At 37.1% G+C, this 26,306-nt stretch overlaps 2 protein-coding genes across 8 annotated transcripts; both read right to left on the bottom strand.

Annotated features, from left to right (window-relative positions):
- Nucleotides 1-275: 275 nt before the first annotated feature.
- On the bottom strand, nucleotides 276-9,459 carry LOC145774520 (uncharacterized). 6 transcript variants are annotated; one of them, XM_082585776.1, is made up of 12 exons: nucleotides 9,229-9,459; nucleotides 7,673-7,824; nucleotides 7,360-7,451; nucleotides 6,094-6,242; nucleotides 5,573-5,731; nucleotides 5,024-5,377; nucleotides 4,622-4,813; nucleotides 3,061-3,200; nucleotides 2,517-2,649; nucleotides 2,271-2,387; nucleotides 1,825-1,919; nucleotides 276-816 (listed from the first exon to the last, which is right to left on the bottom strand). In XM_082585776.1, exons 1-12 carry the CDS (start codon nucleotides 9,272-9,274, stop codon nucleotides 589-591), a joined length of 1,857 nt encoding a protein of 618 aa, XP_082441902.1. In that variant the 5' UTR covers nucleotides 9,275-9,459; the 3' UTR covers nucleotides 276-588. The 6 variants fall into 6 exon arrangements, with proteins under 6 accessions (XP_082441902.1, XP_082441903.1, XP_082441904.1 ...); XM_082585777.1 differs by having other exon boundaries at nucleotides 6,094-6,191; XM_082585778.1 differs by lacking the exon at nucleotides 5,573-5,731.
- A 1,998-nt stretch (nucleotides 9,460-11,457) lies between these two features.
- On the bottom strand, nucleotides 11,458-14,730 carry LOC145774745 (histone H2B-like). 2 transcript variants are annotated; one of them, XM_082586044.1, is made up of 2 exons: nucleotides 14,655-14,706; nucleotides 11,458-11,879 (listed from the first exon to the last, which is right to left on the bottom strand). In XM_082586044.1, the coding sequence occupies exons 1-2, from the start codon at nucleotides 14,655-14,657 to the stop codon at nucleotides 11,493-11,495; spliced, it is 390 nt and encodes a 129-aa protein (XP_082442170.1). In that variant the 5' UTR covers nucleotides 14,658-14,706; the 3' UTR covers nucleotides 11,458-11,492. The 2 variants fall into 2 exon arrangements, 1 of the variants encoding a protein (XP_082442170.1); XR_014290050.1 differs by lacking the exon at nucleotides 11,458-11,879 and adding an exon at nucleotides 12,495-12,622 and having other exon boundaries at nucleotides 14,655-14,730.
- Between the last annotated feature and the right edge of the window lie 11,576 nt (nucleotides 14,731-26,306).

Raw genomic sequence — 26,306 nt, 5'->3', positions numbered from 1 at the left:
ATACGCTTTCCTGAGCGTTGCCGCATTCCAACTCGAGTTCCAATAATAAGTTCAATCGTTTTAGTGCCGCAGGTATGTGAGCGTTTACGTTGAAGTCTGAGTACATGTTGAGATTGAAATAAAGCTATCTGTTTGCGTATGACAGTTCGTCACGAGATAGTTAGAAGTCAAGGATTTCGTGTAACAGTACAAGCCCAGGCTACACCATGGTGAAGAAACAATAATTTGAAACTTAATTTCAATTAACTAAATCAAACCTTTGTGACTTCCACAAAAATCTAGTTTTTAATTGGTTGAATTTAGTCAAATACAAAGTGTGAGTCTTGGGCAAAACGACAGAATATTGGAGAACAAAATAGCCTACGGCTAAAAAAGATAAAAATTGCCAACATTTTTCTGAGGGACAAATCCCCCACACATCGTTAACTATTTTATTTTAATCACAACATCTAGCCTACAATGTTCACTTCGCTTGGAACTTTTGCATCACTAAATTTCTGCTGATCAGGCATTAATCCGCTACTGAGTCACTTTGAAACACAAGGAAACAAATTTGGAGATATCTGACCAATATCACACCTTGGCCTATTAGATGCACTTTTTTTTTAATTTGTCTGCTGTCAAACATACTGTTGAGACAGTAAAAAAAGCAGCAACTAAACTGATAATAACGATCGAGTAATACTCATTATCATCATTACCTACAATTGCAGGTGAGTTATCTAAAACATTAATGTAAAAAATAATCTGACGTTGTTCAGGGAATTGAGAAGATCTCACAGCAAGAAAGTACTTCCCTTCGTGGGACGGCTGCACCTACAAATAACAAATTGAGATTTACGCTATGACACGTGCAACGTAGCGTATAGGTGAAAGTGGTCCCGTACAAGACCTTACTGCCGTTATGAGCTTCAGCCGTAGTGCAGAGTATCTTCAATTCACAGCCCGTCCGATACCTCAGTTGGAAGCGCCTGAGTTTATGAGCTAATTCCTAAGAAGCTTCAAGATCAAATGGCGCTGGTTCGGCTTTCGGGGTGTGCGCTTGAGCAACGCATTTCAAGCACAGCTTATCATTCAGCGGCACCTATAGAATGAAATAGTTTATAGGACATTTTAACCATAAGCGGAAACCTCATTTTGTAAAATCTTTGCAACGGGGCATGCGTCAGTGGTTAAAAGCTTTTACAAGTATGCAAAACGGTCGAGTATAAGCTCTGAAAGAAGCTTTCTCACGTAGCCACTTTAACAAGTCGAAATTCTGCCACTGAAATTGACTACAATGCAACCGCCAACCAATCAGAACGTGTTACAAGAGGCTACCGTCCAATTGTGACCCTTCTAACATTCATCCAGAGAGTTAATGCTTGTTTTGAACTTTATTTGGTAATTACAGAAGAAAAAGAGCAATAGCAGTGGTGAGAATCGAACACGCGTCAATGAAATGACTACTTTCTAGCCCTAACCCTAAGCCAACCAGCTGACAAAAAATCCATCACTTAATTTGCTTTCTATGATCTTCTTTTCGCCATTTTTACGTCACTTAAACCATAGCTTATGATTGGTTGGTGGTTTCATTCTAGTCAATTTCAGTGGCAGAATTTCGACTTGTTAAAGTGGCTACCGCTTTCTCAGTCAGAGGATAAAGATTTCCACAATCAATCAATATGCGTGTGATCTACACGCCTACCACATACAAAATGATCTTCTGCAACGCAAATACCCTTAACATATATTTTTATAGGCAAAGGCAACTGCACTAGATCATTTTTGTGTATAAATTAGATCTACTAACTAGTTTATTATTATCAAAACTAGTTCATTTACTTGAGGGGCGGTAAAGGTGAAGGTATAATTATCATCAACACTTGTGGGCAGTCGCTCGAAATTCAATCCGATGAGATTTAAACTTGCTGACGAACCTAGAAAGCAGTAGACACTTAAACAGCAATAATAATGTATGCGTTCTTATATAATATCTTATGGCGTTGTATCCATCGCAGGTTTGCGTTGTAGGCCTACTCGGTGCTTTATAAAGCATAGTCAGCGCAGCCGAGTACATTGTTACGTCGAGTGTCATGCAGGAATAACAAAAAGTGCTATTTTTGAAACACTTTTGCCAGTAATAGCTATAGGCTATAACTGATCCAAAAGTACATTATTTGCATCAGACAAAAAAAAACGACTTAACTACCCAATAGGCTACCCATGCATAAAACAAACCAATCAAACAATAGTAAAGCCTACAATCATAAATAATTTCCATGTCTTACCATATTTAGTTAAAGTCACATACTCAACACGCGAGTTGGACAATATTGTTACGTCACAGCGTTCTTTCCGCTGAACCACCCACACACAAGTTGTTGGGGTTGTTTGGTACGGCGCGTCTGCAACATACATGCAAGATAACGCTTTTATAGAGAAACCTGAACTCGGGCTAATTTTTATTGAAACTTTTTCCTAAGTCCATTGACCTTTGAACTGTCATTAAAAGTTGAACATTACTGTTTACTGACACAGCACGGACAGTTTTAATTCTCGGGCCCTTCCATTTTCATTATACTTCTTTGTGTAAGGCGTTATGGCTTGACACGATATAGATTTTTTATCGTCTTTTCGTTGAACTGATGCAAGTATCAAAGGTTGCCGCTGAAAAAAAATTCCAAAAATTACCATCAGCAACAATTTAGGCATAGTCGTAAGCTTAGCATACAAAAAATGAACAGTTTTGATATTCATGAAAATTATTATCTGAGAATTACTTATCTGCAATAAGTGCAAAGTTTATCCAGAGAATACGAATGTAAAATCAGAAAAAATTATATCGTTTTAATTCTTTCGTGGCGTTTCCTGCAGCTTGGCAATGCGCAATCTTAGGGAGTGCCAAGTGAGCTAGAATAGAATGTTCTTAAGATATATACCGTGCAACAGTATGATGGACATGAAATGTTTACTTCAAAATACTTTAGAACTGTAAACAAGAGATGTAAGATAATTAGCCTACCGTGCTAGTAGAGAAAAATTTAGAAAATAAAACATCCTTGCAGAACCTTGACCCACTTTTGGAACACGCAAGCTAACATCACCAATTTGAAACACTGAATGGTCCCCAACAGGATATTCATCTTGGTAATTGCATGTAATAGACAGTTTACGCCCATCCAGAACAGTCAAATTGCTGTCTATAGATACGTGAGGAGCTATGAAACAAAAGTTTTCAACATTAAACATGATGATACCACCCGCTCACACTTTTTGATAACATAATAATGGAACAAAATAAATCTCAAATATTGTAGCTTTATAGTTAGAGTAGCCTACAAAAACAACTATCATGATAAACTAGTTTCATTTCTAATCGATAAACAAGCGCTTCGTAAAGAATGGTCAAAAACTTAAAAGTCACTAAAACTCCGAAGTAGCATATCAATAAAACCAGGGAATTCTATAAGTAGCCTACAGAATGCGAAACTACCTTCTCAGAATAGGGTGCGTCAAAAGTTACCAGATGTTTTCTTCGCCAAAAATTTTATTTTTGCCTCAAAAGTAAACCAACGTTTGTTTGGTAAATCTATTTTAAAATCTGCGAAAAGACACAACTTTAACTTAATCAATTTACCTTCACTTAATTTATCAAGGCAGCAGTTTTTGAAAGTTTGAACTGCTCAAAGCAAGGAGGCTACAGCCCTCCCAAAAATAGAAGTTTACAAAATGAGCTACAGCTGTGCAAAACCATCAATTTATCTAAGGGCAGCATTTCTGCATGAGCAAGTTTTTAGCACAATGTTTGTTAAAATAATCAAGTTGTAACGAGGCTATGAAGCCTAAATTTATTAACGCCATCACACTTTATAAACTTTATTTTTGTCATGTGCAAGCTTAGCCAATACAGATAGACTACGGTAGTTGATGAGTTGAAGAGATAACTTTGAATTAATTTTTACAGCTTTTGCAAATTTTGGACTAGAACTGACTGAAAAATGTTGGTTTACTTTTGAACTAGTCATACGTTATTAAAACTGGGATTTTGTGAGGAACTGTACAGAAAATCTGGTAACAATTTTGCGTAGTATTATTTATCTCCATTGTCATGCACAGCGCCCGGGAGCATAGTTTGCACTGTGGAATGTGGATGTGGTGCTACTGTATATAAAATTATAAATGTGGTTATTATTATTAGTGCACCTTACTCTCAGAGCCAAGATGACGCAAGTCAATCTTCCCGGTACGCTCTTAATTTTCTTTATGAAAACAAGCTATAAACACCAGCAAACTGTTATAACTTACAATAAAAAAGTAGCTACAACCTCCACCGTGTCGTAACCTCTTAATGAGTAAAATCATCTAAGAAAAAGGCTGTTGTTTTTAAGGATAATTTTTTAATCATAAACAAACAGTGCTTAGCACCACCACAACACTTAACATTATAACAAAACAAAAATAAATTAAGATAGCGATCGTTTTCATATATATAGATGTATTCAATTCATATATTCTCTACCCAAATTGTAATGTTTTAATGTAGGCAAGTGCCAGCATCGCTGATAGAAACAATAGCTTGATTATCCTTTCAGTAATAAATGACTGTTAAAGCAGTAGCCTAATATCTACGCCAGCTGACCCTTCCAACACTCCAATTCTCCTTGGCTATCCCACTGAGCAGTTACAAGACAAGAAGTGGTCATTTCTGTTGGCTCACTACCATTCGGATGAAACAGTTTTCCATAATTAGCACACGTGAATTTCCCTGTCGACCCGTAACTTGCAAAGCTTGGAACAACAGTCACATTCTTTAATAGGCTTGGCCGGCAATCTAGAGACAAATTCATGCGCAATTGAAGATTGAAATGCGTTAATGACCTACATTTTTTATGCTTTGTACATAAAGTTAAAATTTTCAAACTAGAAAATCTTGATGACTATGAAAAACTATTCAAGGTTAAGTAGAAACTTCTGATCATTTGCTGTAAAATTTACAAAATTTGTCCAGTAGAAACATACACACAGTATTAATGCAAATTACGTTGGACTTTTTTCTTCGGCAAAATAAGCTTCTTCCCAGAGTCGCATTCCACGAAAATGTCCAAATCAATATTTAGCGGCTTTGTGAAAGTTAAGTTGGAGGAAATGCGAATTTCACCACTCGTCTGTTCCTCTGTGCAAGTAATCTTTTCTCTAGTTCCTGCCCTTGGAGTGCATCCTCCGAAACTGGAGATGTAAAACTGTGCATGGTCTAACTCTCCCTGGTACCTCCAAGAACAGACTGTATTATTTCCCTTAACAAACAGCGCTCTCACAATTAAACCAGCAAAGCCAGTGACCAAAATGTTATCAGGAGAGGGTGGTAAAGTATGAATTGGAAAGGATGAAAGAGGAACTGTAAAAAAATAGTGAAAGCATGTCAGGGGTAGGCTACACTAGAAATGACTGCATACGGTGCTCTTTAAAATTTTCATTTCATATCTTCTCCAAGTTGAAATACTGCTTTGCCATACATCAAAATCTCAAATACTTAAACAATGAAAACAAGCGAAACAACATTCTTTGACACAAATACTAGGGCGACCATTACTTGAACTGCAGTTTGGATGAGGAAGAAAATAACCGTTTGGTTGGCATGTGCCACGCTTTATTCCAGGCATTCCCGATTGACACGACAACACAGCCTTGCATCCGGTGAGACATGGTGTACTAGATTGACTTGATATGATATACCGAGAGTTGGTACATTCTACAGGACACAGGTTGAAGAGTTGTTGTTATAAAAAAATATTAGAAACAGCTAGTTGTCAACTTTATTGTGCATAGAAGTTAGCTTTAACTTGTATATTTTGCATAGCCCACCCACTAAACATTAAGCAGCGTTTTGAAGAGTATTTTTCACTTAATCACATCCCAGTCGCCGTGAGGAAGAAGTGTATAGCGATCGCGACACCTTAATTGTAGTAGATCTGGCTACTCTTGGAAATGGGGACAATAAAGGATTAAAACATGACACGGGCATGCATTTGTTTGAGTTGCAAAAAAGACAGGATGGAGACTTTTCAAGAAAAATACAACAAAAACAAAGTACAGTACATGTTCTAATATTACCTGAAATAATTAACTGACTAGAAACATTAACCCCAGCACCTATGCTTGCCATGAACGTATGGCCAAGATCAGCAATGCTAAAAGGTGAAAGCTTCAGCCTAGATGTAAAGGCATGACCATCAGTATGAGCAACATTAGAGGGTTCGTTACTGAAAAACAAATCTGATGTAACAAACAACAGGGAGCAGCAAAGGGACACATGGCTATCGAGTCAGCCGGAATGGCCCGTTTCGGTGAGTCCGATCCCTTAACGGGGGATTTTTTAATTTTTTTTTTTAATTATCGGGTACCGTAGCCTAATTATCATTGCCGTTTTAGGGTTAGGGGTTAGAGGTTAGGAACTCACCGAATCGGACTCACCGAATAGTAGCAGACCCATTACTTTCCAATGTCACAAATCATTTAGGTATTTTAATATTTATATCTATAAAAGAAACTTATCCTAGTTATCCTTAGAAACCTATCCTTAGCCAGCGACGTGGCAACTGGCAAGATTTGAGAACATCTTGGCAAGATACTTGATGGCAAGTCAAAATAATGGGAGCAGCTGACTCGGATAACTAGGATAAGTTTCTTTTATTGATATAAATATTAAAATACCAAAATGATTTGTGACATTGGAAAGTAATTGTGCTCAGGCCTGGCACGCCGCATCAACAGAATGTTTGTCAACTTTAGAAATTTCTTCTTTGTCTCTGAAGGTTATTAAAATTATGTGCAATACCGGTAGCAACTTTCACCAAGTTATTTAATTGAAAACATGCACATTAAAAAGAAAACTAAATGGTAAGGTCTTTAGCCTCTAGATTTACACTGCTAATAGCAACACACTTTTTTATCATAGGATGAAAAAATTGTGGAAGTTTAAGTTTTACGAGTGCTGTAATTTGAATGTTTTCAAACGTGTTTTCCTACGGTTTATTATATTTAATTGAGTAGTGATGATAGCTGGTGTGAATAACAAACATTGTAGTAAGAATAACAAATGCTATCACCGTAATTCACAATTTATACTTGTTTGGGATGAGAGATTTTTAATTGGCACATAAAGTAGCTTACATGCAATGTGTAGCCTACACCAGAATTTATGCAATACACAAGCAAACTATTGCCAATGCTAAAAGTTTCCAAAAATTGAACATCTCATCTATTTTGTCTCTTAATTCACTGCATAAATATTACAAAACAGTCATGCAAAATTTTAGTATTTGGCACAACTTCCGAACACAATGACAACAAAAAAAATAAAAACACATGCTTACTAACTGGATTGAGGTAACACCGGAGTAGACATTGTTTGATGTGGAAATTGCATAGGTATTATAATTTTTTAGAACTCCAACATTTAGAAGCAGTTCCTAAAAAAAGTAGAGATTTTTGCCAAATCTTGTCTTCACATGATAAATTTTATAGATGTAGTCTAAGTAAGATGGTAATAAATTAATATTAAATGCAAACAATGTAAAGATAGAGATGTGTTGGAATTAAGTTTTTATTGCAATGTCGATTTTAAAATGAGTCACCAGTCTCATTAACTTCAAAGTCATATACTGTATATCCAAGAATGATTGCTACGTACATTGTTATAATACCATGAAAAATGCCATGGAAGTCCAAATTTTCCTGATGGTGGAGTGGCAACACAAGACACTACTACAGAGCTGTCATCATTGAAGTGAAGTTGTAAGCCAGATAGTGTTTGTGCATATGTTGATAAAATAAATGATATCTCTGTAAAAAAAAAGTAAAACTGCTCGCTGTACTAGTCAGTGCTCAGCCTTGTGCTGATAGCCGAGAAGAACGCCCCTTTCTTCACAATGTCCTCTGCCCTGGCGCCTGCTGGTTTTGTTGGCTCTTTTCTTTCCACAAAGATAAGAGTTAAACTGACTGGTAAAGCGGTGGTCGAATCCTTTGTGGCAGAATTAGTGGTGCGATACTGACGAGCCCAGCCTCATGGGCAAAACACGGTGTCTACCGCTGTCAATTCTTGCTACAAATCGGCGGCCGAGAAACATATTGTTGATTGGATGGTCTGAATGACTAGCGTGGAAGCTACACCGTTACGGTTAGCGAATCGCAACTGCCCGCTGTACTAGTGAGTGCTCAGCCTTGTGCTGATAGCTGGGAAGAACGCCCCTTTCTTCACAATTATAAAGTTTGTTAGGCTATTGTATAGGCCTAGTACATAAACATGATAAATTACAAAATGCAAAACTAACAGTGGCATACACCAAGCAAAATATTCTTGAAAAGGGCCATTCAAATCCACTTTGATATGACTAACTCATTAGCAAAATACTCAGCAGCAGAGAAAATCTGGCAGCTCTGGCACAAATCAATAAACTACCTCCAGCTTCTCGTAGATGAGATGGGTACTGAGCTATGATTTTGGCTTTTAATAAAATTTAGAAGATTTTTCAACTGCTACAATTTGAAAAACCAGCCAAATTATTTGTTTGAAATTTAAAAGCCCACAAAAAATTAGGCTATCCATTAATTATCCACTGGCTCCCTGTGACTGCGTACACTGTACACTTGTACAGTGTACACCACTGAGTAATGAAATAGACTCTGAGGCCAATTCAGTAAAAGTGAAGATGTTTCATAAATGATATAAACCTCCAACTTTACATGCTTTTAAAAAAAACTGACTCTATTGTTCCCATACATGTGTTGCCAGATAAGGAATTCTGCCCTAATTTGAAAAAAAGTGTAAAGTCGTTGAAAACAAAAACTTGTGCTTTAGAAAATTTTGTTGTCCTGGGCAGAGAAAAATTCTTAAACTAAGCTTAATCCTTACTTTGGCAACACCTGCCACAAAGCAATGCATTTTGATCGCAGCCATGTCAACTAACGTGAAAAAATAACCCCTTTGTTTTGAAAAACTACAATAGGTAGGTCTATGTAATGCGTTGCAAGCTTTCTAATTAGAACAAGTGATCAAAAATTTATGATGGATTTAGTTTGTCTTAATACAAAATGAAAAATACAACATAATGTTGAAGTTACAGTATACGATCCTTTGCTGGTAGCAGCTAAGCTACCGTACCGTACATTATGTTTTGTTGGAATTGAATTTACAAATAACAACTTTAGGCACCTACACTTTTTATGAAAATTTAAAGTTTGGCTTACCAAAAACAATAGCAGTTATAACAATATTTTCATAATTCTTCCACATTTCATCTGTCTTTCAAACCTCAATGTGAATGCTTCATCCCGTCTCGCTTGCTTTCGCGTGGCCCATCAACCATAAATTGTATTTACACTGCATCACTTAATACATAACCAAGACTACACAAACTCTTATAATCAAAATAAACATTTGGTAGGCCATAGGCTCAAACCCTACAGAATTCCTCAAGTTCAAACTCCAAATGCCCCTGATTTTTTCCAAAATCCAAATCTCAACCAAAGCATTAAACAATGCAGTGTTGCCATACATCCACGTATAAATTTTCCCGGCACCGCTCCTAAATTTCCACGTTCAAATGTTCCAGATCAAAACTTCCAACTCGCCAAAAACAGACCCCAATCTATTCAAGACAGCGTTATTTTTTCAGAAAAGTTCATCGCCGCCGCTGCAGCACCAAAATTATCAAATGTTTTAAATAAAATTTGTATTTCTTTGACTTGTTTCAAATTTCCACAAATCAAACAAAAATTATCTGACAACATCTGAATGAAGATTTTATTCTGCTGTCTTCTGTTTCAGAGTTTCTAAATAATTTTTTTATTTTAAAAACAAAATTAAATCTGAAATTTTATTCAACAACAGTGGAAAACTACTTGCAGTATTTATCTTTGTCTTAACACTTGCAGGCACTTAACCTGGCAAAAAACTACTTGCATTCTTATTATTTACTTTTCAGTAAAATTCCATCTAAGCCAGTGGTTCTTAACCTTTTTTCTATCAAGCCCCCATTCAATTTTGTCTGTTTATTGTACACATCAGTGAGATACTTGACACTGCTTCTTAGCGAATAGATTTTTAATGCGAGGTTTAACTCCAGAGAGTAAACAACGTAAGTCCCCTTCTACTCTCAGCCTGTTAATCTGTACTTGGTCTTGACAGCAACGAGAGCAGAAAATGCAGCTTCACAAAGATACGTGGATCCAAACATTGTTAGAATTCGAAGAGCCCGAGTTGCGATAAGAGGTTAAACAGGAAGGTAATTGGCCCAGAACGTCTCAAGTTCCAGTTCTTTGAAGTCTTCTTTAGCTATGGAGTTGAACTCCATCTCAAGAAACTCCTCTTGTCCTTTTTCGAAAAGATCAACTCCTTCGCATTGTGTTGAAATGGGTTTCTGATGAACTTCTAATGAACTAATAAAGCAAGAATTACTGGATACAACAAGTAAACAACATAAGATGAAATACAAAAGATGACAAACAGCATAGGTCCTAGGACATTAAAATAATTAAAAAAAATTGAAATTGTTGTAGAGCTCGCGCCCCTCTGAGAGATGTTTCACGCCTCCCTGGGGGGGTGCGCCCCCCTCCGGTTAAGAACCACTGATCTAAGCTATCTCTTGCCTTGTAGCACACAAGACTGTGTTCACCTCATACTTTTATCAACATTGGAGTAGCTGGAATAGATTAATTTTGTTGCAACTATTAGAAATGTGTAATATAGAATAGTGCATAGCTTTCTTAATTTCGGGAATCACACATGAAAATGTCTATCTCTTAAATCTACTCCCAAAATCACATGCTAATGCCGCTAGTTGCGTTCATTGCCTTTGAGACGATATTTTGGGACCGGTAGCCTACCTATAAAATTTTTGGGCCTCTAATCAAAAAATGTTGTAAGAAAAATGCAATGTATCCAAACAATACACTGTGGTTTCTCTATGTTGCCGGGCCCTTGAATAGGTTCCGCACCCCTAAAATTATCCCGGGTCAAAAAGTACCCCCTTGTCAACGCTACTGGTTGCGTTAATGAAGTGTGATGAAGAGAGCAAAGACATTTGGCACAAACGGAGAAAAATTAGGCTGCATAGGCTACTTTTTTTCTTGGTTTTCGAGGCATGTGGAAGCACCCCCTTAACATCGCTACTGACCAGAGATCCTTCTATGATGCTTAAACACCATCTCAATAAGGTTTGCATTTTAAACCATCCGTTTACTGAATATAAAAAGAATAATTGTAGGCTACTAGATTAAAAATAAATGTTAGGCCTAGTAATTGCATTTTGATATACATTTCGTCAAAGCGTAGATAAAAAAACAACCTGCCAATAAGGTTGGCTTCGTACTGTTTGGGTTGTGAAAGGATGCAACGTTTGCCTTACTTTAGATCTATAAATTGTTTGATTCAGAAAATAACTTTCATAATTCAACATAAATTGTCTTGCATTGCGGCACTTTTAACCTGTTGTTTATTACAAATTCATTAATCACATTTTGTAAAAACTTTTGAACTTCACAACTGCTTTTGTGCCTTCGGACACAGCATGTTTCTGCAATTCACCGGGCAACACTCTTCGAATAGCATTTTGTACATCATTTGCTGTTAATATGTTTCTGTTTGATTCCATCATAATAGCTGAGGCTTCAGATGCAATTACTTCAAATAAAAAGTTAATGAGGGAGTTAAGAGTATCCATAGCTTGCTTCGTAATGCCGGTATCACTGTATATTTCTTTCAGTATTTTGAACAAGTAGTTTCGAAAATCCTCTTGCTCTTTTTTGTGTCCCTTTGACGTCCTAGAAGAGCTTGTGCCAGACGAAGAAGATCGATGAGATGCGCGACTGTTGTTTCTCAAATGTTTGATAGGTGCCATCTAAAAATAGATGAACATTGTAGGCCTACAATGCAATAACTTACAGAAAATTGTGTGGCTATCGCAATAGCGATAAAACCAAAAAGCTTTATTTCCGTATATTTAGTAGCAACAAAATAAATAATTCCAAATTATATAATAGCTTTAAGTTTTAAAATGAATTAATCTGGTTGAAACTTTGCTATTTTGGTTTTATATTTTATTGAAACAAACCAGCAGGAAATTTTATGAAATAAACTAGGCAAGCTAATTTTAGTAGCCTACCGTGACTTAAATAAGCGTGTGACATAATAACAAAAGATTTAAAAACTTTGTTTAACAGTTCATGCAATTTTGCTTGAAAAACAAACAAATCTGTCAATACCACCTAAGATAGGCCTAGACTTCCAGTCACAAGAATCAAATCAATTTCTAGAGAAACCCACTGTCGACTACTTCAACTTTATCGCACAAAAATATTATCCTTTCCTATAGGCTACTGATCGATTTGTGCAGAAGCTCCAATTCATCAATTACACCTTGCCACAACTGCCAGAAGGGTGCTTTAAAATGGTAGGCCTATTATTTTCATAAAGTCGACTTTTTATGAAAGCACAAAAAAATACGTCTTCAACTCACGTCTTCTTCGAGTTGCTTTTTTTCTTCACAACTCTTGACAGAAATATGAAAAATCTCAAATAAGCAACTTTCTGGTCGTTTGGCTTTCAAGGCTGATGCTCCAAAACCTTCTCATGAAGTAATTTCTATAAAATTTTTGAATCAATTTTACGCTAGATCGTTTAATAGACTCAAAAGTAGGATCTAGACCAGGGTTGTCCAAACTTTATGGGACGCGGGACGCATTCGGCAAGGAAATTAGATCGCGGGCCGCAGTTGACATTTTTCCTCTTATACACTGTCTCACCGTACCAGATGTAAAGTAAAACACGTACATGTGTAAATGAATCTTTATATTTATCATAAAAACATATTGGGGAATAGATTAAAGAAGCTAAGATGTGAATACTACGAATAAGAGAGTTTTGGAAATTTTAAGCAACGTCAGTAGACCAGGAAACCTTATAAATAACTGACAAGTATGAATAAGAATAAACCATAAATTTATTCGTAAAAAATATTTAAGGAAGTACGTAAAACGGTACAGTTTACTTAAAATTCAGTGAGATGGGTGTGCCTGCATTTTGGAAGCCAGCTCCTTTGTGTCAATGTCAACTGAGGTTAAGGCTAAACGAAGGCAGGCTTGGAGAGATGTTTGTTTAAGTAGATTCCTCTCTTTGGATTTAATCGACTTCATTGCGGAAAATGCTGCTTCACAAAGGTAGGTACTGCCAAACATTGACAGCAAGTGCAATCCAAAACGGCGTAAATTAGGATAATGCTCTTCAGAAAGAAGAGGCCAAAATTGAGTGATTGGCAGTGTAGCTTTGCTTAATAAAAACTGGTCACTTTGCAAGTCACACAATTCAAGCTGCAAATCGTCATCGGCTTCTGATATAGTTATAGTCAGCGGAGCATTGAATACATTGAAGTTTTTTGGATTTAGCCATCAAAAGTGATACATCATAAGAAGCAATGGTTGTAGAAGACGAAGGCTTCACTAATTGAAACATGTTTTCTTGACGCTTACGCAGGTTTGATTTGAGATCATTGAGTAGGGCTCGCCGCGCCTCACCAGTGTATTTATCATAGCCAGTGACATGAAGAGTGCTGTAGTGTCGTTGTACATTGTACTCTTTCATAACCGAGAAACAGATATCATTTCATTACAAATTAAACATAAAACTTATATGCGGATTTTTATAAATTTACCATTTTAAGGTTGTTTTTCTAGGGTCGGCTTATATGCGAGGATATACGGTAATTTTTAAAAGTTTTCTAGAAGAGGCGGCGGGCCGCATTGAAGGAGGTCGCGGGCCGCATGCGGCCCGCGGGCCAGGCTTTGGACAACCCTGATTCTAGACTTTAGAAACTTTGTGTCAAATTACTCTACCTGCTGGAGTAATTTGACACAAGTTGTTTTATCTTGACGTGACGTTTTTTTGGTCAGTTTTTTCTTTCGTTTTTAAATACGTTTGCATTATGAAGAATGCAATCTTATTTCGTTTTACCTTCGAAACGAAATCGCAACACACGAGAATTTTGATAGCTTACATTGCTTTGTAGGCTACCATTTTTTTTGAAGATTTATTAATTAATTGTTCAGGCTCAGGACTGTTTAGCGCAAAATATTCGAGGCTTTCAATTTTGACTCTTTTTTTTCTTTGTTTAATGATTTAAGTTTTTACAGAGGAGAGTTTTCGTTTTACTTTTTAAACTACCTGTCGTAGAATAAAATCGACTTTCGTTTTGACCGAAATAAAATTGCTTCGAACAGATCTAATGTAGTTGAGTGAGACTGTTTATCTCGTAATTAGGCCTACAGTATACAAAAAAAAATCGTTATTTACAATTTCCTTGACTTCTTGGTTTTGGAAGAAGACGTGACCAAGTGTGCATCTGGTTGGGGTGTCTATTTTTGCTTCAACACTAGAGTATGGTTTTTAGTCAACACTGACAGTTTGTGAGTATTCTATTTGTGTTAATACTGACACTAACTAAAATATTGTAGGCCTAGAGTCGCTCGACTCAAAGTAATAATTTGGCTATTTTTTTATGCTTAAAAAAAGAGTATTTGCTTTTGTGTATAGCTTATGAAAATTTACTTTTTTATTTACTTAATTTTCAACAACAGAAGTAAGCAGTCTGCTTGACCCAATCGTTTCAGTTCGATCTTACCATATCTTGCTGCGTAAACTTGTAATTGGTTCTTGCGTTATTTCTTGAACAGAGTTTGTAAAATTTTCAAGCAACAATTATATTTTACAATGTATTGTCGTAACAATGAGATAAAAAAAACTGAACTGTTAGAAAACAATCAAAATAAAAAACTGAATTCAACAATGATCAATGAAGTCATTTTCACTTTGACCACTTCTTACGGAGAACCTCCACGACCTGCATTGTCGTGTTGTCGACGTGTGGAATGGAGGCGTGCGTGCATTGATGATTCCAGTCAGGCGCGGCCAACACAGGATTAGGTGAAAGTTTTAAAAATCCTTTTCTTGAACAATCCGCTTCAATTCTAGCTTTTATTTCGTTGTCAATCGAAGTACCGTAATTCGTTCACATGGGTGTCTCGACGGGGGCGCCGGAAGCGGGAGGGCGGATGCCACCCTGCCCTCAATTTTTCTGTGGATGGGGGGAAGGGGGGCAATGGTGCCCTTTTAAGGTCATGTAAGCTACTGCACATTTTGTAATACGATATAACAATATCAGCTTTTCGCTTTTAGCCTAATTATAATCTTTCATTTCTGCCTCAAAATAATATTCACTACACAAAATTCTGTATCACACTATAGGTTAGCCTACATCATTATATAACATACCATGATGCCCTTCCTTGCCATTGCTCTTTGTATACCAGACACTTGTATCATTATTCGATAATGAGCTGATGGATGAGCAATATCGCTAGAACTTATCTTAAAACTTAAAAAAAAATTGCCTTTCTGCAACAAAAGTGCCCTTTTTTCATAATACTACCCCTCCAGTCAAAAACCGTTTCGATGTTCCTGTGTCTCGATGCTTTTAGAATAAAATGTCTGGTATAAATTGGATGTTGCCCCTTTGCATCTGCAACACACGAACTGGTGTGTGTATTGTCACGTGTCATTCAAGTGTCCTTGTTGCGCAATCTGTGTTACGTTTTGTTCTGTCAGTTCAGTTGCTATTTGTCTCGCCAGGTGAACGTTGTATTAGCCCGAATCAAACCTTGTGTCTTTCAGTAAATAGAGACGACAGCAATCAACATGGTGGCAGCGGTGGGATTTGAACCCACGCCATCGAAATGACTGGTGTACACTGTTTAAAAAGTTCAGTTGTCACTTCAGTTGCTATTTGTCTCGCCAGGTGAACGTTGTATTAGCCTAAATCAAACCCAATAAATCCCTGATTGTGTCTTTCAGTAAATAGAGATGACAGCAATCAACATGGTGGCAGCGAGGATTATTATGAAATGCTAAATTGATTAAGTTCAAAAGACAAGCAACTACAATGAGCATAGACGCGAGAAAACCATCATTGTTGGATATACACAATGCAAATGTGGCGCAAATTTTCCCAGATTGGAAGACCGAAGTAGAAATCTACATGATAGCCAGTGGAGCGTCCAAGAAAAGTCAGGAAGTTCAAACAGCAACAATACTCAACTGTGCTGGTCCTGAGGTAATCAAAGCTGCAAAGCAATTTACATACTTAAGTGAAGAAGACAAGAACAATCCACAAGTCTTGCTGGAAAAACTGCAAAATTTCTGTACGCAAGCAGAAAGCGAACTCGTTCACACACAAAGATTCTGGGAAGCCAAAGTAAGTGAACCCTTTAACTTTTTCCTGACTGAATTACGAAAAAAAGCAGAACTATGCAATTTTGCCAACTACACCGAACGGATGATACGCGATAAAATTGGAATATCGGTATGTAAGAAATTACAAAGCATCTTAAATAGAGAAGAAAATCTAAATTTGGATACAACAATCAAAATTTGCCGCAATTTCAAATTAAATCACCGAATTGTAGAAGAAACCGACTATTCTGAAACAAATGTGCACAAGCTTGATCGCAAAAGTAAGGAATACGTATACAACAAAAGCGCAAATAGCCACATCGTTGCTGAATGTAAATTTTGTGGTCGAAAACATCGAAAAGGCAAATTCTTTTGTCCCGCCTATGGAAAAACTTGTACTCACTGTAAAGGAAGAAATCACTTTAAAGTTGTTTGTAAAAAGAAAATTAACCAAGTCTATGATGACGCAGTGAAGCAATCGTCACACAACGAACGTAGTGCCGACAGCGTAGACCGTAGACCTTCATGGAGTGAAAAATGAAATTAACTCGAGGCTAACAGCACTGCTGAAAGTAAACTCTTTCAATGTTCGATTTCAACTAGACACAGGAGCTGATGTTAACACGATCTCAAAGAAATTTGTAAATGAAGAGCAAATATCCAAATGCACGAAAGAACTGACTATGTGGAATAAAACATCGATGAAACCCGTTGGAGAAACTACTTTAAACGTTTGTAACCTGAAAAATAACAATGTTTATGCTGTTAAATTTATCGTAGTAGATAATAAGTACAATTGTCTACTAGGCTTAAGAACTATCCAAGAAATGAATCTTATTTCTGTTAATCATGACGTTTTCATTGCTAATGTTAACTGTGATGCTAAACTAGGTGATTTGGGCACTGTTTCTTTGCAGATTGATTCTAATGTTTCGTCGAAAATTTTGCCCTGTAGAAAAGTACCAATTGCTTTGAAAGAGCAAGTGAAAATTGAGCTTGATAATCTTGTGCAACGCAGAATTTTATTACTTGTTGACAAACCAACTGATTGGGTTAGTCAAATGGCTGTAGTGAAAAAGCCAAATGGTTCTTTAAGAATCTGTATTGATGATCCTCAACCACTTAATGTAGCTTTGAAACGAGAATACTACAAATTGCCAACTCTAGATGACATTTCACCTGAAATGCTTAACGCTAAAATTTTTAGTAAACTTGATGTAAAACAGGCGTATTGGCATGTTAAATTAGATGATCATTCGAGTAACTTAACGACAATGATAACACCTTATGGACGATATCGATGGACTCGACTGCCATTTGGTCTAAAAGTGAGCAGTGAAATTTTTCAAAAACGACTGAATAACGCTTTAACTGGTTTAAAAGGCGTATTTGCTGTCGCTGACGATGTTATTATTGTTGAATGTGGAGAAGATGTAGACAAAGCACTTGCTAATTACGACGAAAACCTAAACGCTTTGCACGAGAGATGTAAGGCGAGATGCATCAAATTGAACGACAAAAAGTCAATTTTAAAGAAAACTGAAGTCACTTTCATGGGACATCTGATAACGAGTCAAGGAATCAAGCCCGACCCCAAGAAGATAGAAGCGATCGAGAAAATGCCTTTCCCTGTTGATGTCTCTGGAGTAAAACGATTTTGTGAAATGATTCAATATCTCGCAAAATTTATGCCTAATCTTGCTGATAATCTGGATCCACTACGCAATTTGACCCGCAAAAATGTACCTTGGATGTGGACAGACGACTGCGAAAATGCCATTGAAAAAGTGAAAAAGAAAATCGTGACCACTCCACTGCTTAGTTACTACAATCCAAACAATGAACTCACTCTTCAAGTGGATAGTAGCTCAACCGGTCTTGGAGCTGTGTTACTACAAAACGGAAAACCAATAGAGTACGCCTCCCGAGCCTTAACGAAATCTGAGAGGAACTGGGCTCAGATTGAAAAAGAAATCATTGCTGTAGTATTTGGTCTTGAAAGATTTGATCAGTACACGTATGGTCGAAAAGTCATAGTGCCCAACGATCATAGCCCTCTTGGAACTCAAGAAACCATTAAGTCAAGCTCCGAAACGACTTCCAGCAATAATCATGAGATTAAATCGATACGACATCGAATTTCACTATGTACCAGGAAACACCCTTGTCATTGCAGATACACTGAGTCGTGCCTATCCAGAATTGAGAAATCCTGATGATCGAATAACCAGAATAATGTCCGTGAACGCATTGGAAGAAATTCCAGACGCAAGACTAACGTCGGTACGTCAAGCCATGCACAACGATGACGAAGCGAAGAATTTGCTTGAGATGATAAAACACGGATGGCCCGTTGATAAAACTAATTTACCTTGTAATGTTAAACTGTATTTTTCCTTTCGTGAAACTTTAAGCCATGACAATGACATAATTCTAAAAGATGAAAGAATTTTTATTCCTAAATCTTTACGTGGTGACATAAAGAAACAATTGCATTGCGCTCATCTTGGTTACGATAGCATGATGCGACGAGCTCGAGAAACCATTTTTTGGCTGGGCATGTCTAAAGACATTAAACAACTTGCTGAAAGTTGTGACATTTGTAATCAGCTAAAACCTTGCAACACGAAAGAACCTTTAAAACAACACAACGAAGGAACTTTTCCTTTCGAAAAATGTGGTGTGGATTTGTGTGAATTTAATGGTAAATCTTATCTAGTCACTGTTGACTATTACTCTAATTTTATAGAAGCCGACTTGTTGACATCCACAACCGCAATGTCTGTTGTACACTGTTTAAAAAAACATTTTGCACGATATGGTAGGCTATTCCAAAATGTTTGAATTCTGATTCTGCTGCTATTTTTATGTCTGCTGCATTTAAAAACTTTTGTGCTAACTGGAATATTACGCACACTGTTTCCAGCCCTGGTCATCAATGAGAAAATGGTAAAGCGGAATCCGCAGTAAAAACTTTAAAAAACATGTTCAAACTTACTTTTAAAAACCATGACGATCAGTATTTAGCTTTACTTGAAATCGGTAACACTCCTTGTCAGGATGTGGGTGTCAGGGCCGTTGACAGGATTTCTCGGGCCCGGTACCAATTTATTTTCGGGCCCCCTTCGGCCTTCATCGACTATGTTATGAAAATAAAGGTTGTTTACAAACTTTTCTTGATGTCGTTTAAGCATGGTCATTTAACAAATCTTGCGCAATCTTAAAATTTCTTGAACCGCAAAACTACTATCTCTATCTAGCGGCTGCTTTTTTGAACTTTTATTTGTCACATGGCGCTAGAGTATTCTAGGCTCACCAGAAGAGAATTTACAGCAAAGGTAGTGCAGACAGTCAGAAAGTTTTCAATTTGATTTGGGAAAGGTGTTTGGGCCTCGATCAAACATTTGCTGATTGCTGCAATCTGAAAAGCGGTTTTGTGCAGTTTTTAGTGCAGTGCAATGCAATTTTTAGTGCAGAAACAGGGATAGCAATCTTCTTACCTGTGCCATTTCAGTTTGAGTTTAAACAAATATTAACCTGTTTATGTTGAAATTCGTGTTTCGGGTAATATTCATGGTTAGGGAAATCACTATACTAGACTAAACTAAACTCTTACTTTACTGTTTGGTGGCTGAAGTGGCTATTTGACCACCAGAAAGCTGAAGTAAAGTGCTGTGTTAAGCCCTTTGTGGGCCCCCGGGGCCAAAATAATTTTGAGCCCCTCATTGGCAAGCAGACTTATGATAATGTAGTGTGTATGTTAACTGCACTGATATGGAAAGGTGGTTCACTTCACTAGACTTTCTCACCAGTTGAGAAAACAATACAAATGTAAATAAGAGCAAACACAGGTCTATCAAGTCATAGCTACACCTTTGCTTGCAATGAAAGCCAAAAGTGTTAACGATTTCTAAACATACTGGCAACGGTCATGAAGCGTATGGGTCATTCAACCCAGATCTTATATCACACAGTAGAAGCTGGTATCAAAATTTGACATGCTTATCACATTGAGTTCATACAATTTTTTACATCGGACAAGACTTGACAAAATTATGAGAATTTTAAATTGGTTACCTACATTTAGAAGCAATTTTTTCCAAAAATTACAATTGGCATTTGAAATTTCACTAACCTATTATTTTTAAATGTATAGCCATAACATAGCAAAACAGTTTAGAAGTGCAAAAAAAAGTGAATTCACAAATGCTTTAACAAACAACATTTTAACACTTTCACCAAGTGGTAATTATGTTTTGCCTTATAGGATCGCCGAGGTGGAGGCTGACTTGGTGACTTCATAAGGTCTTTCGCTTCTTTCCTATCTCACTTTTATGTAATGTACCAGTGCATTTGATGTGATATTTTGTGAAAAAAATAAACCAGTGATTGATTGATTAAACCACTCACCTATACAATACTTTCAAAAAGCTAACAAGTACCCAATCAAAATGCTAACATGAAAACTCAAGTGTACTCAAATGTGCATAATCAGGAACTTAAGTACGATAAAAACAATAGTTTACCAATCTAGTGGTATACTTTCAATTCACAACAGAACAGTGTTAATCCATAACAGCACAGAATGGCGTACATGATTTATTAACTAGGCCTACTCACACAAGATACACTATTATTAGAAACCTGTTGTTAATCATGCTATATTTCACTAAAACATTTTTTTTATTAATTGCTTTATTTTTGGAACATTGTGGTTGTTGAATTTAAGAAGCACAATTATTATGAGCAGCAGTTGCTGTAATGTAACTGTTGAATTAACTTTTCTACATGTAATTATTTTTTCATATGCAAACACCATTGGTCATGCTAAAAACAGTTGTTATTGAAATGGTGCATAAGTGCTGACTTATGTAGATGAAGTTTAATAACTTCATCACACGTTGCAACTACTTCACAGGAATCACAGCATACATAAGAAAATTACTATGATCTTTAACAAAACGGAGCAATATTTACAGTGTAACACTAGTTAATAGGTTTCTAGGTAAGGTCTAACAGCTTCATCACTCACTGACAACTTTGCAGTACTCAGAAAGCCTTCATAGGTTACTGGTGCTTAATGAAATGTTATAATGCTTACTGCACAATACCGGCTAACTACTACCTAGTTAAACTTTTATAACTTCATAAACAATCATCATTCATCAACCCAGCAGTGTACAGAACACAGCAGAAATATAACTAATAGTAAACACAGGTCTATCAAGTTATAGCTTCATCTTTGCTTGGAATGAAAGAAATGAAACATAAAGCAGCAACGATTTGAAATCACAAACAAAATACTGGCAACTGTCATAAAATACTTATTATACTGGTATCTAAATGTAGTATGCTGGTTACACTTGCTGATAGCTACCTCTGTAAAGTCAGGGATATTTATAATTGCGGGATTGTAAATGCTAAAAATGAAATGCTAATTAATCTATGAGAAATGCTATTTTGTTTACTGTTCACAATTTTTTAGCAATAAACAAAATATGACTGCACAAATGGAATAGGCTACAAATAAGACAAACATTTTTATGGCCTACAGTTAAAGGCAGGTTAATTGATTATATACCTATTACACTACTCAATGTTCGCTTATTACTTGCTGACCTTTGACAGTTTTTGAATTGTTGGTCTTACTTTTAGTGGTCGTTCTTAAGCTTGTGGCCTGCTGATCACTTTATCTGGTTCTTACCACAGCAATTAAAGACATGGGTAAAGATGGCATTAAATGCTTCATGGTTTCTGGTACATTCAAGGTTTAACATTTGGCTCAACATAACTTTTGAAAAAAAAAAACTATGCAAAGACCTTGGAGAAAAACATTCCCTTGTTTGGAACATCTGCAAAACTTTTACAGCACGTCTGCACCATTGCTAATCATAGTAAACGAATGTATTCCAATTGCAATAACGGCAAAGCAAAGTTTGCTAGGTTCTGACAAACCTCCATGTTCAGCCATTTCAAAGAATTCCTCTTTGAGAGTTTTGTTTATCTGAAATGTTCAAAGCAAGAATGTCGGTAGTTCAAACAAGACATCTTCTTTATGAAATGCTGAATGAAATCTTGGTACATAGCAAGGTTACACCATTCTAGAACTAGATTACCGGTTGTAAACCAGTAACATTCACTTTGAAGTAAAGCTTAAGAAAACAAAACACCCTGTAAAACCAAAACGTTAAGCTAAAAGTGCAACAGCCTTAATGCAGCTTCTGACACTTCAAAAAATACTTTTACCTTGCAAGTTATACCGGTAGATGTAGAAAAAATATTTTATTGTTAAATGGGATATCAATCGACCAACCATACTTTAAGCTAGTCCAGTATTACAAAAAGTATTTCATGTGTCTTGTTTACTTATTGGCAGACTTCAAAATCAATCGTACCTGACTCTTAAAGTTTATGCTAACGAGAAGCTAGCCTACAAAACATGAACGCTTTCAACTTATGCTAAAGAAAGGTTTCAATCTATGCTTTTGCAAAATTTAGGCAAGGCATTGCAATTAAGTTATGCAAATGTCTTATATAATTTGCCCATTTATGACAATCATTTTAAAACGAGCTGTCTACTTCGTGATTTAACCAATAACAGTAGTACACAAAGTATGGTGACCCTACCACTACCAGTGTATAAAGCGGTTTCAGTTCAACAGTTGCCAATTCCAAAGTTTTACCACAAAATATGAAAAAATAAACAACCAAAATAATTAAAACACATTTATCTTAAACACACCTTTGTAGGAATTGGGCCTGTCTTGATTTCAAGTATTCAATTGCAACCAACCTGTTTTATTTCAAATGCAGGTAATTTTACTAATGTTGTCACATTTTAACTTAAGATAATGTGGTTTTTAGAGATGTTTTGGTATAAGGGCCCAGCATCTCATTGGTACCGGTACCGGGCCTAAATTATCTTGTCAATGAACAAGTAGGCTACATGCAGTAAACTTTAACAACTAAAAAACAGATTGTTACTGAAACGCAAAAGTCAATTACCTGTGGGCCCCCTGAAATTCTATCACAAAATAACGACCAAGATAATGTGGTGATTTTAGAGATATTTTGATATAAGGGCCCAGGCCCAGCATCTCATTGGTACCGGACCTAAATTATCTTCTCAATGGAAGTACACACAGTAAACTTTAGCAGCTAAAAAACATGTTGTCACTGACACGCAAAAGTCTATTACTAGTAGGCCCCCTGAGATGGTGGGCCCAGTACCCAGAAGGGGGCCCGGTACTTTACCATCTGACGGCTAAAATAGCAGTTTTAACCTCTGATGGCAATTCCTTCAGATCTGATTATATTAAGATCTTGATTATGTTTGAAGTCGCGGGGAATTTTTAAAATCCGGGCCCCTCAAATATTCCGGGCCCGGGTCCAAAAGTACCACCTAGACCCCCCTGTCAACGCCCCTGGTGGGTGTTAGTCCCACTGAAATTGTATTTGGACGACAAACTCGCTCTGTTCTACCTGTGATTACCAAGCACTGCAAATCTGTGGAACACTGTAAACGGCAAAAACGGAAAAATAGCATTAAGAAATACTATGACAAAACTGCCAAACGTTTGCCTGCATTACTTGTTAACCAAAAAGTATTTTATCAAAACCCAGAAAAGAAAGAATGGCACAGTGGTACAATTGTGAGAAAACTATCGTCACGCACTTAGGCTACATCGTTAAATCTATGAATGGTGTCACATACAAACGAAACCGTGTTCATATTCGTATTGATCGCAGTGAAAACCAAAGCCAAACGGAGGATAATGAATTAAATGCACCGTATTTCAATTCAAGAGCCAACAACAATAATTATGTACCTCCTTGTAACAATGTACTACCCAATGCTGATAGGTCTACCCCTGATGCAAGACCACAAAGAAATCGTAGACCTTCAGTAAAACTTAGTGATTATTTTTGGTGAAGATTTTGTGAATGGTGTTATATTATTTATGTTTGGTAACTGTTATTTTGTACTGTACAAACACTCATGTAAACAAGAGGGGATGTTGATATATTGGATGTTGCCCCTTTGCATCTGCAACACACGAACTGGTGTGTGTATTGTCACGTGTCATTCAAGTGTCCTTGTTGCGCAATCTGTGTTACGCTTTGTTCTGTCCGTTCAGTTGCTATTTGTCTCGCCAGGTGAACGTTGTAGGCTATTAGCCCGAATCAAACCCAATAAATCCCTGATTGTGTCTTTCAGTAAATAGAGACGACAGCAATCAACAACTGTCATGTGTTTTTAGGTAGAGAACACATAGCCTACTTCTAGATCTAGACGTAGGCTATGTTGACTCAAACAATGCTCAATCACTGACAGTAACTTAATTAGCCTACTTAAGTGCAGCCGTTTAATAGTGGGGTGTTTTTACATGGGCACATTTTTTTATAACTCTATGGTCCGTTCTATTAAAACATGTTGTAGTTTATATTCTTTTCAAAGATCAATCATGTCCAACTCAGCCCTAGCCTCATTTGAGAGAAGCAAAGCTTGCACAGTCCGTCACAGGATTAAACGGGTAGACGTTGTTGTCTTGGTAAGAAAAAGTTTCTTTGCCTCAGGTGTCCCATTAGGTCAATAGCCTACGATGTCGTCGTTAATGTGCGGGTTCAACTATGGAAGGAGGGTCTGGCAGCCGGACCGACATTGGTCAATATGAAGCTCTCACCCGTAGAGGCCCTTCCTTCCGGAAAGCGTGAACCGTGGAAGTATTAGCGATGCCTCAACCGCTTAACTGGCATTGGCAGGTGTAAAACTTTGATGAGACACTGGGTTATTCCATGGGGGAACACAAGTTGCAAATGCGGAAAGGAGCAAACGATGCAACATCTAGGCTACTCCAATACCCTGTCCTAAAAGCAAGGTGCTCTGCACAGAATTTGGCCGGGTTCAACGATAGAGCTTGCGTGATGCTCTGGGCTACGGCCGTGTGACACACGATGAAGAAGAACAAAATTTGTGGCCTCTCCAGTATAAATCAGAGCACAAAGCATTATTGAGGGGTTTCAATAGCAATGTTGCATATCCAACACTGCTTATTCAGGGCCATGCAACGAGTGAGGTAGCGATTTTATCTTATCTTGAAAATTCAAATCGGCCATACCAGATCCATAATCTACCAAGGATCCCGAGTGTTTAGGATAGTTTTTGCTCTTTTCTACGATTTGCAGTTTCACGACATCTCAAAGCTGAAAGTGGGCTAGGCCTACATGGCTTTTGACAGCCCTCCTAGAGCACACTGCAATGGCAGGTCACCTGGCAGCTTTTAGTTCAACTCAGTGACGACGGATGAGATTCTTAAATTGCTGGTAATTGACTAATTGAGTGTAAACGTAGTTGACGATTTTCATCATAGGCTTCATGACGTTGTCCAAATTCAATATTTTAGACACAAGCTAGGCCAACTTCTTGCAGAGTTTTAAGAAGTCAACTTAAGCGAGTTATACTGTGCGCAAGAGCCACATAAAATAGGAATAAGAGCCGCATGCGGCTCGCGGGTTAGCCAGGCTATGATAACTTACATCATGAATAACCTTAGCCTTACTGGCAACGGTGTACGGAGTCAGGTTTTTTGCACCTCTTCGACTCCAACTCCCGATTTTGCAGGGATATTTAGTCCAAACTCCAATTCAACTCAAAGTGCAAACTACAATTCAGCTTGTTTTATACTATAACTTGTACCTTCTTTGTCATGAAACTAAAAACATATTTTAAAATGAAAAAGTAACTACCGGTAGTTGGAAAATAAAACTACAGAAGTAAGCTGCACAAAAATAACAACTGCGACAAGGGCAGAGTAAATATTTGTACGCTAAAGTATCAACTGACAAAAAAATCAGACTCTGCCTCCTGCTGTGTGGGTGCGAAAATGAGCTGTAGACTTTGAAAACTGTATCAAGTATGATACAAGGTGAATGAATGGGCTACAAGCGAAACTACTCGTTTTTCTATTTGCCTACAATGCTATGGCCTAAGGGGGAGGGATTTTCCCAACTTTCTCCATCCCTTGTTTAGCGTCGTGCGGAAAAT

The sequence above is a fragment of the Aplidium turbinatum genome, chromosome 7 (assembly GCF_918807975.1).
Source record: "Aplidium turbinatum chromosome 7, kaAplTurb1.1, whole genome shotgun sequence".
In the NCBI taxonomy this organism is placed as follows: domain Eukaryota; kingdom Metazoa; phylum Chordata; class Ascidiacea; order Aplousobranchia; family Polyclinidae; genus Aplidium; species Aplidium turbinatum.
The sequence above is the reverse complement of the archived record's forward strand: the minus strand, read 5'-3'. Positions and strand labels throughout refer to the sequence as shown.

Coding starts and splice junctions, on each gene's coding strand:
- LOC145774520 (XM_082585776.1), bottom strand. CDS start 9,274: ATGTGGAAGAATTATGAAAATATTGTTATAACTGCTATTGTTTTTG. Junction 7,825..9,228: donor TATAACTGCTATTGTTTTTG/GTAAGCCAAACT, acceptor TTTTTTTTACAG/AGATATCATTTATTTTATCA. Junction 5,732..6,093: donor TAGTCAGTTAATTATTTCAG/GTAATATTAGAA, acceptor TGTGTCCTGTAG/AATGTACCAACTCTCGGTAT.